Source organism: Apteryx mantelli, chromosome 4, assembly GCF_036417845.1.
Source record: "Apteryx mantelli isolate bAptMan1 chromosome 4, bAptMan1.hap1, whole genome shotgun sequence".
Lineage (NCBI taxonomy): Eukaryota > Metazoa > Chordata > Aves > Apterygiformes > Apterygidae > Apteryx > Apteryx mantelli.
The window spans coordinates 49,319,854-49,337,785 of NC_089981.1; the positions used below are offsets into that span (position 1 = coordinate 49,319,854).

Sequence of the window (17,932 nt, forward strand, 5' to 3'; positions counted from 1 at the left end):
TTGCTTTCTGATGACCTAAAGAGAGTGGAGAAAGTTGGATCCTAAGGAAATGTATGGCATCATAACTAACCTCTAGCTTTTGACTATGCAGAATTAGCTTAGTTTGTGTTTGGTCACACTTAATCCTTGAGTTTTTGTTGGTTGTTGTGCTTTTATAGCTCTGTCTAAGGAAACAGCTGTTTCAGCCAACAAATTAGAAAGCACGAGCATGGGTGTGTGAGAGGGAAATAAAGTATTGATCATTGTGGTTTAAATCTTATACAAGTCAGTGGGAAAGTAGCTCAACTTTAAGTAGAATCCAGCTTCCTGGATTTAGGCTTACGTCTAGCTGCAAGACAACATTTCACCTGTATCTAGGGAGTTCTGGCTTTAATTCTTGAGCAATACCTATTCTATTCTAATACCTATTAGAAGCATATCTGCACATGAAGATTCCAAGTAGTTAATTCAGTGTTAATATTAAAAAAAAAACCCTCAGTTGTAGAGCGAACAGTAGTTACACAGAGAAAGAAAGAGGAATGTCATTGCCTCTAAGAAGAATACTAAGAAAATGGTGGTGTGATTCTCTCTATGGCAACTAGGTCCATAACAAGGAACACCTTGGCCAAGACTTATGGTAAGCTCATTTCATGTGTTTGTATAGTTTCAAATGTAATCTGAAGAACCTAATCTATTTTTGCAAATAGAACAGTGTATATGAACATCTGCTGATACAGAGAAGATTTGACTGATTTCTGTAGCTGTGTCTGTTTAGAAGAGGGATTGTAGGAGTATGTTCCAGGGTTTGAATGAAGTAAACTGGTTTGAGTGAATTGACCAGGTGGGAGGAATTCTGGTGAAGGAACTTTCTTTTTGCCAGCTATTGTTCTTGACTTTCAAAACCGAGTTAGTCAAGTATTTGTGAAAGAAAAGAAAACAAAGAAAGAAGACCAAATAGTGCTTATAGTACTAGGACATGGATAGTGGAGCTATTTCATTGCTGACCAGCACCTGTTCTGACATGATCCATCAACCCTTGGTGTTCTGTTATGGAACAGTTTCAGTGACATGGAATTGCTGGAAGGCAATACGACAGCTTCACCAAAAACACTTGATGTGGCAATTTAAGTTGTTTGTTTTTAGGTGAAGGCAGAAAAGGTTTAAAACATTGAAAAAGAGTTTAGTTTCTAAAGTGCTTTTTAAGTTTTGAGGGCATTTTGCTATGTGCTAGTTTGACTTGTTCCTGCGATGACTGCTTTCTAGTATTTGACTAAGACTAATAGCAAACACCATCATCTGTGAAAGAGAACATAAACTTCATTGTCTAGAGGTGAAGACTGAGTTTATTACTTGCTGTACCATCTCATCAATTTTTCTTTCTGAAAATGTTAATATAAACAATAATTTTGAATAAGCATGTTTGGGTTAAGGCTTTCTCCAACAACCTCTAAAGGTATTTTATTTGTGTGAGAGCTTTTATTTTATGTTGTTCTATATGTGGACTCTGCCCACAAGGATTTTAGTTTTCTGCAAAAGCATTGCTGGCTAATTTCTGGTATAAAGATTAAATCTCCTGTGGAACATCTTATGGCTGAGAATTGCCAATGTCGTGACTCTCACTCATTTGTTGCTATGAAAATTAAGTACGACTGCATTCAGTATTAATACTGCATTCATAGTATTTGCACTTTCATGGTAGAAGTGTACTCACTTTCTTCAGAGATGTTGGTTGCTGTCTGTGATCCTTGGGATAAGGAGAGCTCTTGACACATATGCCCAGGGTTCCCCCTCTGTTACTGTTTGGCAAAGTCTTCAGTGACCACGGTATGGCTTCTGCTGCTCACATCGATTTTTGTGCACCGAGTAATTACATGTCCAAGTCTTTGAATGGTTTTGTGGTAATATGATATGATGGATTTGTATGGGACTTTATGGATATATGGCAGTGCCCAGGCACTGTTTTTTTCTTCTTTAGTTTCAAAGATAAGTTACTTTCAGAGATGTTAAAAGATTGTGTATAAACATGTGGGGTTTGTATATCTGCTCTTCAAAGAGGTTTTCATGCAATGTCTTTGCAGTGGCAGGGCAACAGAATTTGGTGGTGGTTGGTTTTAGTTAAGTCCTGAATTTTGTTGATTAATTTTCATTTCAAGCTGTAAGGAGCCGACCATGTCTTAACCTAACTAGCGGTTGTATTTTCTTTTTCTATGAAATTTTGAACTGTCATTCATAAAATGCTGTTGCACTGGCAAGTTGAGCTAATATTTCAAATTTAAGGTTAGGTAGTTATTTATAATTTAACACTTCTGATAAAAATGTAAGGGCATTAGAAAAGGTCTCAGTCTATAGCAGAACTGTCTGCCAAGTTTCTTGAAGAAATATTTAAGCCTTGATTGCTACCAGTTAAAATCACATATGTAAAAGTTATTGTAGCATTGGTTAAATACAGGAGCCATGTATATCTTTTCTCAGCCTGGTGGGAAAAATTTTTCAGAAATAAGCCTGAAGATTGAGAAGGGGACCTGATACTGTTTGGGGACTTAGCTTGGCTTAGCCAAAAAAGAGGAGGCCATTAGCATTCTGATTGTGCTGTAGAAGGTTATTTGTACAAGACAGAAACTTTCAAGTATATTCAGATATTTCAAAAACTCAGAAAAGTGGAGGAAGAATTTTGAAGCAGCACATACGATGTTCAAGGCCACTGATATTGATAGCTATGAGCTTTTGGCTTCTACAAAAATGGTGCAATGGGAAGAATAAGTTTTTTTGGTGAAGGATATTAAGTGTAAAGTGTAAGTGCAAATAAAGCATCTTTTGTCCTTGTCATAAAGAAGTATTGTGCAGCAGGGTAATTTCTTTTATAATTCAGAATTGATTGATGCCCAATGAGGTCTGCGGATTGTACTCTTTCGGTGTGGGTAGATGCACTTGATATGTGTAATAATGTCCCCATTCACTGGAGTGGAAGCAGCATTGAAAACTGCACCTAACCTTGCTGTCTCTAGCAGCCGCAGCATGACGGATTGCCGAGAGCTCGAACATGTGACTTGAATAGGGGTTTGGCTATGTGCTCGAAAATGGTTGTCTGTTTTGGGGTGTGACATGAGGCAATGTTTATCCTGCTCTGTTTCTCCCTTCTCCAAGCAAGAGGCAAGTTGCCAAGTACAGGGACTGAATGGTTTGGATCTTTAGATGGAAACATTTTGCTTACACTCGGGTAAATGAGATGTGCAGATAGCTCAGGAAATCTGGAAGTTGTCCTCTATTTGTAAGATATTTTACTTAGGAGAAATGCAAACTAGGGTGCTCATTACATGCATATATCTTTCTTTTTCTCTCTTTTTTTCTACAAATCTCAGCCTTGTTCCTGTCTACGTTGCCCCTTTTTAAAGAGAAGTTGCCAAACTCGATTTACTGAAAGCCGTAATTTTCCTGTGATAAATATGCACAGATACAGAGTTTCTGCATTTCTTCCATTTCCAGAGGAGGCATGACGGGACTGAAAATCTGCTTACAATAGCTGTTGATATAAATATGTACTTCCAGACATGCAGTAAATACGTGGTTAGTTGTTACTACTTGTGTATTGTAGGATAGCTGGTGATTATGATTAAACACGTTCTAGTTAGGGAGTGTTATGAAGAAATGAAGATCCTGTGCAAGTGTCCAAAAAGCTCAGCTAAGGGAGCACAGTTGCTGTTTTGGCAGCTCTAGCTGCCAATACTAAGGCTTCAGCCTCACAAGGCTCGTTTTGAAACAGCTCTAAAATGTCAATTCTTTTTTATTTACCTTCTAGTTTCTATGCAGTTTATTTTTCAAGCTGTCCTCCAACTGCGAGGGCTGGTTTAAAATGAAATTCTTGCAGATCTGTTCCATCGAGATTTCCTCTGTTTTTAAAAATGCCACATATTAAGACTTAATGTTGAAACCCTCTATCATTCACATCTTTCAAATTTCTATTAAATAGTCAAATATTCTTTTTCTGAGTTTCACCACTAGGTTGAAGCTGTTATGCTACTCTCATAGAGTACTTCAATATGGTGCTAAAGAATGAAATCTTTTTTTGTCTGTCTAGTTCAGATAAATATGGTATATTAATTAATGAAACAAAAACTGGGAGATTTCAGATATCTGATGACAGAATATTCTGTGGTGGGGTAGGACTTCTCAAGTGATTATTAATCCTTGATTTAGCACTGCACTGTGCCTCTAGTGTTGACTCTGATATTTTAAAACCCTTTCTTCACTCTCCAGCTAGTCTAGTGTATAAACTCTTTGGAGCAGGAACTGCATACGATTCTCATCATGCCAAGTAAATCAGAGTAAATCTTTTTGGCCTATAGCTTTTATCATAAATAATACTGTAGAACACTTTTATTTAATAGTTTCTATGGTTTTCTTGAAGAGTTAAGTACCTTGAATAAGTATGTGAACATTTCTGAGAGAACATTTCCTTCCTCCATCAAAAAGAGCTAGGAATGGAAAAGTTAGGGGAGAAATTGGAAAACTTACGAAACTTTTTTTTTTTTTTTTTTGGAATGTAAGATGAAACTATCCACAGTATTCTGACCACTGCGCTCCAATGTATGCCTTCAGATTGCCTTCTGCATAAGCCAATATTGCCATGCTAGGTAGTGTTATTAATTCAAAACCATTGAAACTTGCAGTTTCTATTTAGTGTTATTTCTTAGAATAGTGCTTGATAATACAATACATCAAATGCAATATGTATACAAATACACAGGAAACTGATATATTTTTAAAATGTTTTGTGAGAATCATGAGTTCTTCTGGATCCACATAAGAATCTGATGTTGTAATGAAGATAAACAGTTTTAGTCTACAGGTAAAAATATGGATGTTCGTTTGTAAATTCAAAATTCTTGTATTTGGACAAGAACAATCAAATAAATTTAAGCATCTTACTGTGTAGTGTGATTCAGTTTTCAATACTAGCTGTATTTATCATTATTTGGAACTAATTTATTCTCAGTGGTCTATATGTTGACTAAAGTTTTCATGATATATTAATAAAAAAATGAACAAAGTTCAGGCTGAATAAGAAGGAAAATAGAGTTCCACTTTTCAATTTTTTGTTTTTTCCCCCAAGTAAGGAAAGTCTTTTCCTTCAGAATTTCCAGATGTCTTATGCTTCTCTACTGACACTGGTGCCCCATTTAATAAGGCAAATACAAGTCTCAGAAGAGCACTTGCAAAGTATTGTTAATGTCTAGCATCTCAGATGTACTGAGATGAATTCAGAGTGAGATTGAATTTTTAAACCAACTGAGTTTCAGGAGCTACTGCTAAAGTTTTTCCCCTACACTCTTTTTCCTGCAGTACTTGGGACATGTTGAAGTGGATGAATCCAGAGGAATGCATATCTGTGAAGAGGCTGTGAAGAGACTGAAATCTGTATGTATATTTGTTTCATGAAAAAGTTGGCTTTGGGGCTGCAAGTGTCACTCCAAAAGGTCTGTTTGGCAGCAGTGTTCCCGTTAAAGCCTGAACCTTTGACCCTGTGTTAGGAGAACAGTTGGCGGTTTGAGAGCGCTGCTGTGGTTAGGGGGACGTGCTGATCTGATGATGAGAGGGAGAGAGTTACAACTGTTCTTTCTACTTGCAGAAACTATTTGCAAAACAAATGTGTAAAAATCCTCTGAGACCTTTCAGACTAAGTTGGTACCCATATGGGGCTTCAACCGTTGTTTTTTAACAATTCTTTTTCTCTCTCCCTCTCTCTCTCTCTCTCTCCCTCCCTCTGTTGCCTGCCACTTTAATAGTGACTTAATTCACCTTTATTAGAGAAAATGTTACTTGATTATTACTTGATTTAAACTGCTTTTTTCTAATGCACTGCAGCATTGTAGTCATGCATGAAATAATCCAGCTTGCATCTGCTCAAAGTGGCCTGAAGGATGCCTAATTCTGACATGTCATGAAGTGGGCTGCTCTTAGTTCGGCTTCTGTGAACGTTTGTTCCTGCAAATGGCACTTGTTCCAAGTTCTCTGTACTTCCACAACTCATTTGAAGAGGCCTTGTCATCTCTTTCCTGTTGTATTAATATTGCAAAATCCTGCAGAAATAGCAAATGCTAAACAGTTAGTGGTCAATCTGTCAAGGAACTGAAGCTAAAACAGTCTTGAAGAGAACAGAAGGAAAAAGGACGTTAAAATCTGAAGTCTGAATGGTGATACAGCACTACAATCCCTTTCATCGCTTCTATTAGTTGTCTTGGCTCTGTACTTTCTTCAGTGATGCCTTTAGCAGAAGAAACTCTTGTATCCTTGTAGCTCAGCAAAATTACTGTAAAGTAAATCAAACACTTTTACTGCATCTTTGCTAACTTAAGATGTCTGCTACTGGGCCTTATTTTTTTCCTCACCAAACGTGACAGCTCAAATGGTTTCCAACTGAACCCTTTGTCTTTCCTTCTTCCTAGCACACAATAGAGGATTATAGGTTATCTTTTCTTCCTCCTCTTGTACTGTAAAGTTTCTGAATTGGTTTAGTGCTCTGATTAAAATTAAGTCTTTTAATTCTTTTCTCTCTCGGCCAATGTATAGCAACCTGTTAAAGCTATATCCCATCTGTTCCCATTCAATCCCACAGTGATTGGTGATTAATTTTATGAAAAAGGGCCACAAAAATATAAATGAGTTTCTTTGTTCTATGGATTTAGTTTATATAGCTAAAATTGCAAGTACTGGCCAGATAATGAATGGCATCCATTTTTTGTCTGGTTCTGTTCTGTTTTTTGTTGTATCAGAATACTTTCTATTAGCACACAGTTTGCATGTCAGATACTGTGTGGCAATATCTACCTTGTGTCATTTCTCTTATTCTCTTCTCTGGGGAGCTATGCTGTTGAAGCATTTGTTCTCTAAGGTTTTATAAACTTTAAGCCCACCAGCCAGATAAATGTAGCTAAGCTTATAAATAATAAGGCACAGTTAAAGTTTAACACCCAGTTTCTTTTGGAATCTGGATAACTCCAGGACTGTGATTCTAGGTCAACTGAATTACTGGATCATACGTCAGATATCTAACTTTTATTTTAGATTATGCTTCTACACCATGACTCTGCTTTCTTTGCAGAGAAATGAAATTATTTCATTTCTCTGTACTGTGCTCCGTGATTGTTCCGAATTGTGGATGGCAACAACTGACCAAGTCTCACTGATTCCTTCAGATGTTTGAATTTTTGAATGTTTATATATAAATTGGACATGAGCACATGTCTCTTACAATTGCTACTTCCATTGTCTTGTTTGTCAGCTTTGGAGGTTGAGAAGCAGATATGAAATTCTCATTGGGCCCATAGTGGAAGATTCAGATTACTGAGGTGACTTTGTACACTTTAATGGCTGGACTCCATCAGATCCAAGGTTCATTCGGAGCTGCTCACTGCAATTCAAAAAAAACCCCTACCACACAGGTTTTAAATTTGGGGGCATTTCTTTAGATCTTAAGCACTGTTAGGACTCTAGCTCCTTACTTTTCTGTGCAATGTCTTCTCTTAAATAGCAAAGATGTACTACTAGATGACGTTTCAGCATGCAAGGAATGTAATAAGAATACGGTTTGTTCCTTAGGTAGACTCTTGCTTTCACAGTACTTGGTTATTTTGATGGCCTTTCTCTTGGTCTTGCAAAAATTACAAGTTTGAGCTGCAGCACTTAAACTGGAAGACTGGTTTAAGGGAAATTGGACTTCATTTTTCAGATGGTTAAAGTACATCCATGGCCTAATTTGATCTTTATCATTCTCTTTGTGTAGATTTTGTAAATCCAGTCAACAGAATAATAGTTCTCTTCTAGAGACAGAATTGCTGATATGTTTGTGTCTTGTAGCTTCTAAAAATTAAGTTCTGTCTGTCTTTACCTATTTTAATAGATGTATTTTCTCTAATTCTTGTTCTCAAACAGTTGGCAATTCATTTGGGGAAATGAAATCTGTTCTTTTTTTTAGGGTTGACTAATGGATTTTAATTTTTTTCATGGGATTTGTCAAGAAGAATATAAAACAGTATTAATATTGTTAGGAATAGCTTAACCTCTGCTTTGCCCTTTTAAAGCGAAGATGCAAAGAAATCTTTCTATCTCTTTAGTGTGGGAAATATCTTCAGTTTTTTTATTGCATGCTGGTTTGAAGTGGCACAATTGTCTTTTGAACACTGCAACTTGCAGAACTTAAATTCAGATGATGGTAAGCATTTTGTTCTGGGAGCGTTTAATTGACAGCTGACTATAAGAGTTCATTTTTAGCTAGAGAATCCTCATTCATAATGTATTCTGTTATTATAATTTAATAGCTCTGAAATTGTATACCAACAATACTACAAAGTGCAGGTTATAATTTTATTTACAATGAATAAAGAGAAACTTGAAGTATGTCCCTATTTTATATCTGATGAAATGGTACAGCAGTACCATTTCACATGTACAGTACAGCATTAATAGATCAGAAACCTATGTATTCAGCTGTCACCTTCCATTATTAACATTTGGGTTTATTCTTGCCCAATGTAGTTTGCAATTTTCCTTTAATAAGATATATTAACTGTATGTACATTTTATATCTGGTACATCTGGACACTAAGCAGCTTTCTCTCCAAAACCATTTAACTGAATTAAAAATATTTAGTGCAGACTACAACCTAACTTTGTAAGGGCCTTGTAATGTAGCCTTGTGAATACATTTGACTCAGCTACTGGGAGGTAGTATAAAGACAAAAGTATACTCTCTCATGTCATGTTTTGATTTTAAATCAGCCTTAGTATGTAGTATTGGTTTCTAACTTGCCATTTCTTGTTTTAAATGATGCATTTGTTTTAATATATGTTCTTGTTTTAGCAGGTAAAGAAACATAATTTAATATTTTAAAACATGCATTAGTTATTTCTAAACTACATTAACTTAGTGTTGTTTAAAATCCGTTTTGCATGATATCTTTTCCATTAACATTTTCTGGTTTATTTAAAAATAAATAAATCTTGTTTAACAAGCATTTTGCTGAGAGCAAAATTAACCATCACCTAAAAATGAGGGAGCTTCTGGTGAATCTCTTTAGCTTTTGCTATCTTTAAAAAGCTTTTATTTAGTGTAATGCAATAGTCATCGCTCAACTTGGCAGCAGCATCCAACCCCTTCTCATTATGTACACAACACTGTGATTAATCCATTAGTTCCCCTTCTAGTATTCAGTGTATCCTGTCCAAATATATGACCATTCTTGCTTCTAAATATCTTTAATCCTTTCAGCTGACTAAAGTTAGAGATGGTCTTAAACAGTGCGTGTCCTGATACAAGTATATTATAGATACTTTTTAAAACGCTCTGTGGAAAGACATTGGGCAGAGATATACAGCAACAAAAGTCAGGAAATGCAAAGTTAAGATTGACACTCCCTTCTTAACTTTGTGTTTCCTGGCTTTTGTTGGCTTGTGTCAGAACCATAACTTTGTTTTAAATATAACCTTGTTTATCAATCAGTTCTTGAGATGCGATCTCAGGATATTTGTAATAATATTTTTAATATATTATCATTTAACAGTAATCAACATGTCAGAATTACATGCTGCTAATTTGGTGTCAGAAAGATTCTCTCTCTCACGTGGAATTCTCCACCTCCAGTTATTCCCAACTTCTCCAGTTATTGCTATACCATGGTTTCCTTACAGGCTAACTATTTGGAAAGATAGCAAAAGTAATGATATGGTTCATAGCCACCTTCCCTCAAATACTGAGTAGCATTTAGCTATGCACAGAGAACACCAGGCCTGGTAAAGTATTCTCCCATGAGACCAGTTCAGACAGATCTTGCAGTTTTCTATTTACAGTCTGGTAACAAAATGAAGCTGGTAAACTGAACTGCATGCAAATATGCTTAAAATTGTTCTGCCTCTTTTTTTTTTTTTTTAATGTGAATTGTGCAATCAGTATAATCATTTCCAGCCTGAAGAAATTTAGAAAATTTTAGTTCAGTTCTTTGCATTGGCTTAACTTCTCCTGCTGAGAGCTGACTTTAAAGAGGTCTTGTTCAACCTATAAATCCAGAATTGTAGAATGAATATCTAGTATGCAGTCTTGAAAAGGCTTTAAAGAGAATGAAAGAGGAAGGGATCTTATTTGTGTTTTGGTTATATCACTTTCAAGATAAGAAGAAATTCCTCCCTATTCAGAGAAGACTGTATAAGATGCTAAGTGTAAGAGTAGCATGTAAACCAAAACAATAATTAAATGGAATAAAACAAAGCACAAAAATGTTTTTTCAGTGTTTAACCCTATGTTATACCAGTAATCATAGATGCTGCTTCAGCTTACAAGGCATTTGTTCTGGCAAAGACTGATCAATGCAAAGAAAACTTAACTATGATCCAAGAGTTAAACTTCGCATTTCACAAGGGCCACTACAATACAGTGTTTTAACTGTTTAACCACCACGTCTGCTGCCAAGTTTGGTTTATAACTTAACTAAAGAGGACTAAACAAGGGAGAGTGAAAACAAAGTAACCACTTTGCATGAAATTGGGGCTGAGGTTCTCTTCCTTCTTTCCACCAATTTCAGAGCAGTAGCTTATTAGGCTTCTATGTATGCCCTCTTATCTGCATTTTCATGGGATTATTTTCACATTTGCCTGTCGCACCTTCTTATGGATAACTCTAAACACCCCTTCCTTTCCCTCCAAACCCTATTCTTGTGTGTGCTTGTTGGTTTGAAACCCTGGGACATTTTAGCTACCTACAGTAATAGCGCTCGACTTGTCCCCCCTGTTCCTCCAGGAAAGGAAGTTCTTCAAAGGCTTCTTTGGAAAAGTAAGTTTAATGCCTCGTTTGTGCTTGCTCTATAAGGAGTTACATCCCTGGTATAGCACTGCCATAAGATCAGGGTATTAAGAATCCCTTAATCCATTTCAGAATATTTGCTTCTAAAACAGACTTGGAAATATGTCGCTCAAGCAGAGAATACGGTTAAAAAAGCAACCTGAAACAGAAACCATAAAACCATACGGACCATATCAGAAAACAGTGTTTTGAAATGATTTGATCTCCCTGAAAAAACGTGAATTTCCCTTTCCATCCCTTAAACTTGTGCTGGCCTAGGTCACCTAGGCAAACATGTACAGAGCAGTCGGGATTGGTGTCTTGTAACCGCTTCGTGGTTGGCTGCCTTTCACCGCAAATTTAAACAAATGTTAGTGTAGGGAGAGAGCGTGGAGCCTATGCGTACCGTCTCTTACACCTTTCTTTCGCGACCACGGTCCTAATTCAAAGATGTATGAAGAGGAGACCAGGCATTTACATTCTATTTGTTTTTCTAATTACTTTTCAGTTGTATAACTGAAAACCTTGCTGCTTGTATCATCCTCTGCTGTTTACACAGGGTGTCTTAGGTTGGAGCCCTCCCGTAACTAGAAGGGAAGCAGCTCTGCCCGCGCTGTGCGCGTGCTGTACTGGAGACTGGGCTCTCTCTTACTGCTGTCTGCCGGTCTGGGAGGCAGTGTGCGTAAGCTGCTAAAGGAGCTCTTCTTTTACCTGTTGTCTGTTCCTTGCCTCAGCTGTGTTTGAAAAAATCTTAAATCTTTTTTACTAAGTTTTCAAGTGGAATAAATCTAAGGAACTGCTTTTGAAATATCTTGTTATAAACGTAATCTTGGCTTAAATAGAAACTAACAGGTTTGTAACCCTTTTAAGAGGGTAAAATGGCTAACAGTTTCTTTACATTTGCTGCTTACATATGGAAAGCTTTTGGAGCAGATTATTCTCTGGTCACAGATTTGTTTTGGCTTTGTTGGGGAGTAAGTGAAGTTTTTCAGCTGCTCCTTTTTACAGAATCACAGAATGGTTGAGGTTGGAAGGGACCTCTGGAGATCATCTAGTCCAACCCCCTGCTCAAGCAGGGTCACCTAGAGCACATTGCACAGGATCGCATCCAGGCGGGTTTTGAATATCTCCAGAGAAGGAGACTCCACAACCTCTCGGGGCAACCTGCTCCAGTGCTCTGTCACCCTCACAGTGAAAAAGAATTTCCTCATGTTCAGATGGAAGTGTCTGTGTTTCAGTTTGTGCCCGTTGCCTCGCGTCCTGTCGCTGGGCACCACTGAAAAGAGTCGTCCCATCCTCTCGACACCCTCCCTTCAGATACTTGTACACGTTGATAAGATCTCCTCTCAGCCTTCTCTTCTCCAAGCTAAACAGTCCCAGCTCTCTCAGCCTTTCCTCATAAGAGAGATGTTCCAGTCCCCTAATCATGTTTGTAGCCCTTCGCTGGACTTGCTCCAGTAGTGCCACATCCCTCTTGTACTGGGGAGCCCAGAACTGGACGCAGTACTCCAGATGGGGCCTCACTAGGGCTGAGGAGAGGGGGAGAATCACCTCCCTCGACCTTGGAGAACTGAGATTGTAGGGCACATCGCAGAGACCAGCTCTTCCCCCAGTCCAAGTTTCTTCCTGTGATCTGGGACAATACGCCTCTGTGACTGGTATGAACACGCAAGTGAGAAGCTCTGATCTTTTTAAGGTCAAAATGCGGTGTACGGGAGATGTCAGATTAATCAGATCATTCCCAGGCGCAAACAAAATTTAAGAGTTGGACACTACAAAGATTGGAGTGAAAACATGCTGTTTTCTTTACAACTAAAATGCTAAATACTTCTTACAGTTTGTTTAAAACAAAACAAAAAAACCCCTCAACCTGATCAGATATGTCAGTTTTCTTTTTGCTTATTGGTAGTAACTTATGTGAGGCTACACAGGAAAGTAAATATGTGACAGATTACAGGACAGAGCTTTGCACAGCACTTAAAAATCTGTCTTTGACATTATTTTTTTCTGGAATTATCTATTGAATATGCCAGCTTGCCCATTATATCTTAGTCACTTTTTTTTTTTTTTTTTTTTTTAAGTCCAGTCATTTGCCGCTGCATGTAAATTTGCTTTGCCTTTTATTATAATAATTTGCAAAAAAAGGCTTTGCTTCTACTTGAGCCTGTGAAGTTACATTAGTTAGCACTGAAGCCCTTTAAATGCATAGTGTTTAGATAACCCTACAATATGATGCCTTTATTACAACTTGCAATAGGCCAAATCTAGGGAAACACTGTAAAAAAAAGACGAAATTATTTTGTCAGGTGTATGTGAGGAATAGTAATAGTTTTAACATTCTTCTTTTTGACTGTCTCATCTATAATTTCTCCACAGATGCCTTGCATTGGAATTAATATAATATTCCAAACCACAGCATAGCTTAAAATTTGCCCCCAGCTTTTAAAAAGTCAGTCGGGGCGGGTTTGTTTCTTTCACTGTCCGTCTTTCCCCCCAAAAAAAGATAAATGAGTGATTTGTGTCAGGAAATGTTCATGTGTTTAGTCAGGTACCTGACATTGAAAACACTTTCTTTTCAACTTTAAATAAAAATATTATGTCCTTTGATAGCCACAGATTAAGTTTTGGTGGTTTAATTTTGTGTAGCCTATGAAATGTAACTAAATCAACTGCTTTTTTAGGCAGCTCTTCATAGTTTAAAGTTAAAGATTTTTGTTGTAATTAATAGTAGTCCAGATGTGGTGATCTTTTGCATGTTTATTCCCACCAAGTACATGTGTTTCTCTGCATGCAATGTTTTATAGAGAGACTGAAATAAGAAATTTTGTTTTTATATGCTTCAGACTACAGATGCATCTTACAGCTGTTTTAAGTCCCAGGATAGAATAAAATAGGTAGATATTGAGAAATTTGTAATCACCAGAAAGAGCAGAAACAATTTAAAAGTATTTCAAACGTGCATTACATTAGTTCTGCTTTGGTATCCTTAAAGCTTTATTTTCCACCTTACAATACCACTGCTGCTTAATTCCACGCTCCTATTGCTTCTAATAGTTAAACTGTCATGAGCAGCAGTGCTATCTGGGACATGTGCATTTTGGCTTTCGTCTGCTGCCCTTTCTTGTCTCTGTTGGCACCCCGGGCTGGGGCTCAGCTTCCTCTCCTGCCCGGGCCCCCCAGGGCCCTGCCTGCTGCCGGAGGTGCCTTGCTGCCCCTCCGCGGAGGCCTCTGCTGACTTGGAAAACGGTCAAAATAGCAAATCCTGTAGTGGGGCGGAGGGGTGTCCTGCTACAAAGTGCTACGAAGTGAGGTTTCTCATGCTGCTGGTTGAGCACTGACAAATCAGACTGCTGGGGTTTGGTGCCGTGAGCGGCTTTGCTTCAGCAGTGTTTGCTGTCCGGGAGCGCTAGAACTTGAAGACGAGCTGCTGACAAAGATGCTCATGATGGATGTCTAAATGAGTCTCCTGGTAGCAAAATTTGTGGTGACTTTGATCCAATGGATATTGTCTATTTGCTTGAAATACTTCTGTTTCTAGTCACCTGCATGTTTCAGTGCTGATTACTGGTCTCTGGCACAGCTCCGGCTGGACTCTGGCACAGCTCCGGCTGGACTCTGGCACAACTTTGTCATTATACAATAAATAGAATAAATGTTCTCTGTCCTGCGTTGGAGCTCACTTCCCATGTGGTGTCTTGCATCCAGGCTGATCTTTGTCCCCTGTGTGTCAGGAGTGAAAACACTCGTATCCGCTTTTAATCATGATATACTTGGCAATATCCCACCTATAATAGAGGAGCACTTTGATTTCCGAAACTGATATAAACCAATTCTGTGAAGTATGTTCCTTTATACATCCATAGCTGGCATGGTTAAAGTAGGATTCAGTAGATGGAAAAATCATGTTTCCCCTAGCAGTGATAGCTGTGGGTTTGGAAGTATAGATTGGGAGGATGTCCTATCAGCTCCAGGCTTTGCATCCACCATAAATCCAGAAGATGGGAATGGGAAAGAAAGGTGGTTTTTGTTTTTCTCTTAGTGTGGAAAACCTATGCTTGGTAATCTTGCAGTAGAAACCTTATGTTTCCAGTGTGAGAGAAGGGCTTTAGATGGCCCTCTAGCCTCTTCACTTCACTCTGAGAAGTATGAAATGAAGTTCCATGTCTTAGCTTTTCCTAAATCCTCATGTAGTAAAGCAGCAGATGAGGACTAACTCTGCTGAAGTTCTCTGCTGCTTTAGGAGGTACCCAGCTGAGTTTAACTCAGCCGGTTTAATATAAACTTCAGGAACTGTTTGCTATTTCAGTCTTCAGAAACAAGGTTTTTACTGTTTGCTGGGAAGACATATTTCTCTGTTTGTTTTCTCTGTTTGCTTCTAATGATGGTAATCTAAACCAAACAGTTCCCCCCAGGCCTTGTCTTCTCTTGATTTTTCATATTTGCTTGAAATAAAGATGTTAAGACAATTAATGATTTATGAGAAAGTGGTACTCCTTTTTAAAACAATTCAAGGAGACAAATCTCTACAAACCATCTGTTGTTGGGATTTGTAGGGATTTTTAAGCTCTGAAAGCTCGATGAGCGCTGAAAGTATAGACCTGTGTTCTGTGGACATCAATACTTACTGCCTTTTAAGACCAAAAATCAGAAGTGACTTTTAATTGATGCAGTATTTTTAGTATGTATAATGGCAACTTTAAACACATCTTCCTTGGTGAATAATACTCATTTCATTAAGCCTTCCAAAATCTGTCAGTTTTACTTGAAACCTTCTCTGGGATATTCAGCAGGTTGGACGTTTGGAAACTTGCTCCTGCAAGCACTTCTCTGTAGCTTGCTTTCATGCTGTGCTTATTTTCTCTCTTTTAATCACTCTTCTGCACAACTCAGTGCCACTCTCCATTCTCACCAAACTTTCTGTAAATGCTCTGGTTGTCACTGCTGCCTCAGAAATTGGGACAGATAGTTTTCCTCCCTCCTTTCCTCCCCCAAATCAAACAAAAGTCCTGCCAGGCTGGTTTTCCTCACGCTTCCTGCTTACTCTGATATGAAGCCAATGTGATATAACAGGAGACTTATCACTCTAAGATAGAAAAAATATTTCATCCTTACGGTGTTAAAATCGGCGTTGTGAACTTGGAACATGCAGTAGCTTATGTCAGAATGTGTCCTTGCTCTATTACTTGCCCTATGAGTATAAGTTATAGACATCTGCAATGAGCTAATAAAAAAAATTGCAATTCTTGCACAAAGCCACTAACTGTTACTCCCCTTTCTCATTTGCTGCTCTGTTCCCTCCCTGCAGTGGTCCATGGCAGGTGCCATTAGCAGCCACAGACTATGCTGACCTAGTGCATCAAAAAAAAGTGGGGGGAGAATAGTTTATTATCTGGCTCAAAGGCGAAAGAGTAGAGCATGGGAGTTGTTAATTACAGCAATGCATTTGAAAATAGTGAGGTTTTTTTTCCAGTAGTAGTTCTCTGTAACAAGCAATAAAATTATGTTGACATGTCGTACCTATTTTCTGCTCAATGAATTTGTTTCAAAAGAATGTTGTCTCACATGTTTATACTGTGTTTTGCGACTTTTCCTTGAACAGTAAACAGTCTACAAAAGAATCTGCAGTTTAAATGGCTCTTGAAGCCTTTCACTGTTTCCCACTTTTACTCTCAGCCTCAGCTTGTGGCAGCTGAAAGTTCCCACAGTCAGATATTGGAGAATAGCCAGAATGTTTCCCTGCTTCTTCAGCCTGCTGCACACAACTGTTTTTTAAAGTTACACATCAAATGGTTAATAAACCATGATTTTCTATCTCTCTTGAAAGTGTCACGTTCAGCTCTTAGTAATTTCGAGAACCCTGTTTGGATGATTTGTCTTAGCATTACTTTGATTACACAATAACTGATGATTTTTGGGTGCTTTTAACACTGGTTTAAGGTGTTGCCATGATTGTGCCATGCGACTATTGGGGCAGAGGGTAGGGCTTGTGGAAATATCAGGTAAGAATTTTCCGTGTTTAAACTTGTGCTAAAGAAGCTACCTGTGGTGTAACTCCTTATGAATTAGTGTTATCTGACTCTTTATTCCATGGAATTCTTCACCCACTTGGTCAGTCTTGAATTCTTTACTTTAAATGAATGTATACCTTATTTTTGGCTCCACCTGTTCTGTGCCCTCTCCCCATCCCCGTTATGTGCTGGTTTTGAAATCCTGGCTTTGGCTTGGTTCTCTGAATGTTTTGCAACTTGGATTGAGTGTCTGGCTTTGGGCACCTTACTGAACGTGGACTTCATCTACACTTAATGTTATGGTTCTTGGAAAGGGGAAATGGGTGGCAGTCTGACACCATTGGCATAAAGCTGTTTTTTCTTTCTTTTTTTCTTTTTTGAAAGACTGGAAAGAAGGCAGTTAAAGCAGTCCTGTGGGTTTCGGCGGATGGACTCAGAGTTGTAGATGAGAAAACAAAGGTTAGATTTCCCTGGACAACAGTTCTAAGTCTCTATATAATAACATCTGTGCTATAACTTCAAATGGACACCAATCTTTATCTTAATGCAAATGATGGTATTTGAAAGGAAGATATAAGTATATAAATAATTTTATCATTTCTTGCTCAGTAAGCATATGTATGCCTGTTAGTTTTTTCACAGTTAATTCCACAGTACTGTCAAGCCACATTTGATAAAGATGTGGCAGGGAGTGCAAGCTTGGAATTGTGGTTTTGTTGTATTTGCCAGAAGAATTATCTTTTCCTGATGAGTTTTGCTGGCATCGAACTTGCAGAGTCCCTTGATTTTGTTCTCTACCACTGTAGAAGGCTGAAAAAGTAGCACCTGAGCAAATTTGTGTTACACAATATAATTTTCATTGTATTTAAGTTCAGGAAGAATGGGTTTGAATGAACAAGAACTGGCTTCCAAAAATGCAATAAAGAGAATAAATGAAATAGGATTGTGCCTTCACTAAACATCTTAAATTCCCTTCAGTCTGGAGATAAGTAGTGACTGGGTATCAAATTCTATAATTTCTAATAGTAATACCTAAACTACTGGTCTGAAGTGGAAAACTAATGTATTCATTGCATCTTTCTAGACTGTGCTTTACAATTTTTATTATGAAATAACC

At 37.9% G+C, this 17,932-nt stretch overlaps 1 protein-coding gene across 9 annotated transcripts in view; it reads left to right on the plus strand.

The window, feature by feature from the left end:
* The window catches only part of NUMB (NUMB endocytic adaptor protein), a 105,466-nt gene that overhangs the window by 74,669 nt on the left and 12,865 nt on the right, over nucleotides 1-17,932 (plus strand). For 3 of the 9 annotated variants that reach the window (XM_067296513.1, XM_067296518.1, XM_067296514.1), the window contains exons 3-5: nucleotides 5,320-5,394; nucleotides 10,721-10,798; nucleotides 17,200-17,274. In XM_067296513.1, coding sequence (XP_067152614.1) covers nucleotides 5,320-5,394; nucleotides 10,721-10,798; nucleotides 17,200-17,274 — 228 coding nt within the window. Of the gene's footprint in view, nucleotides 1-5,319; nucleotides 5,395-6,760; nucleotides 8,189-10,720; nucleotides 10,799-17,199; nucleotides 17,275-17,932 lie in introns of those variants that run through there. The other 6 variants (XM_067296515.1, XM_067296519.1, XM_067296517.1 and 3 more) reach the window with 4 other exon arrangements.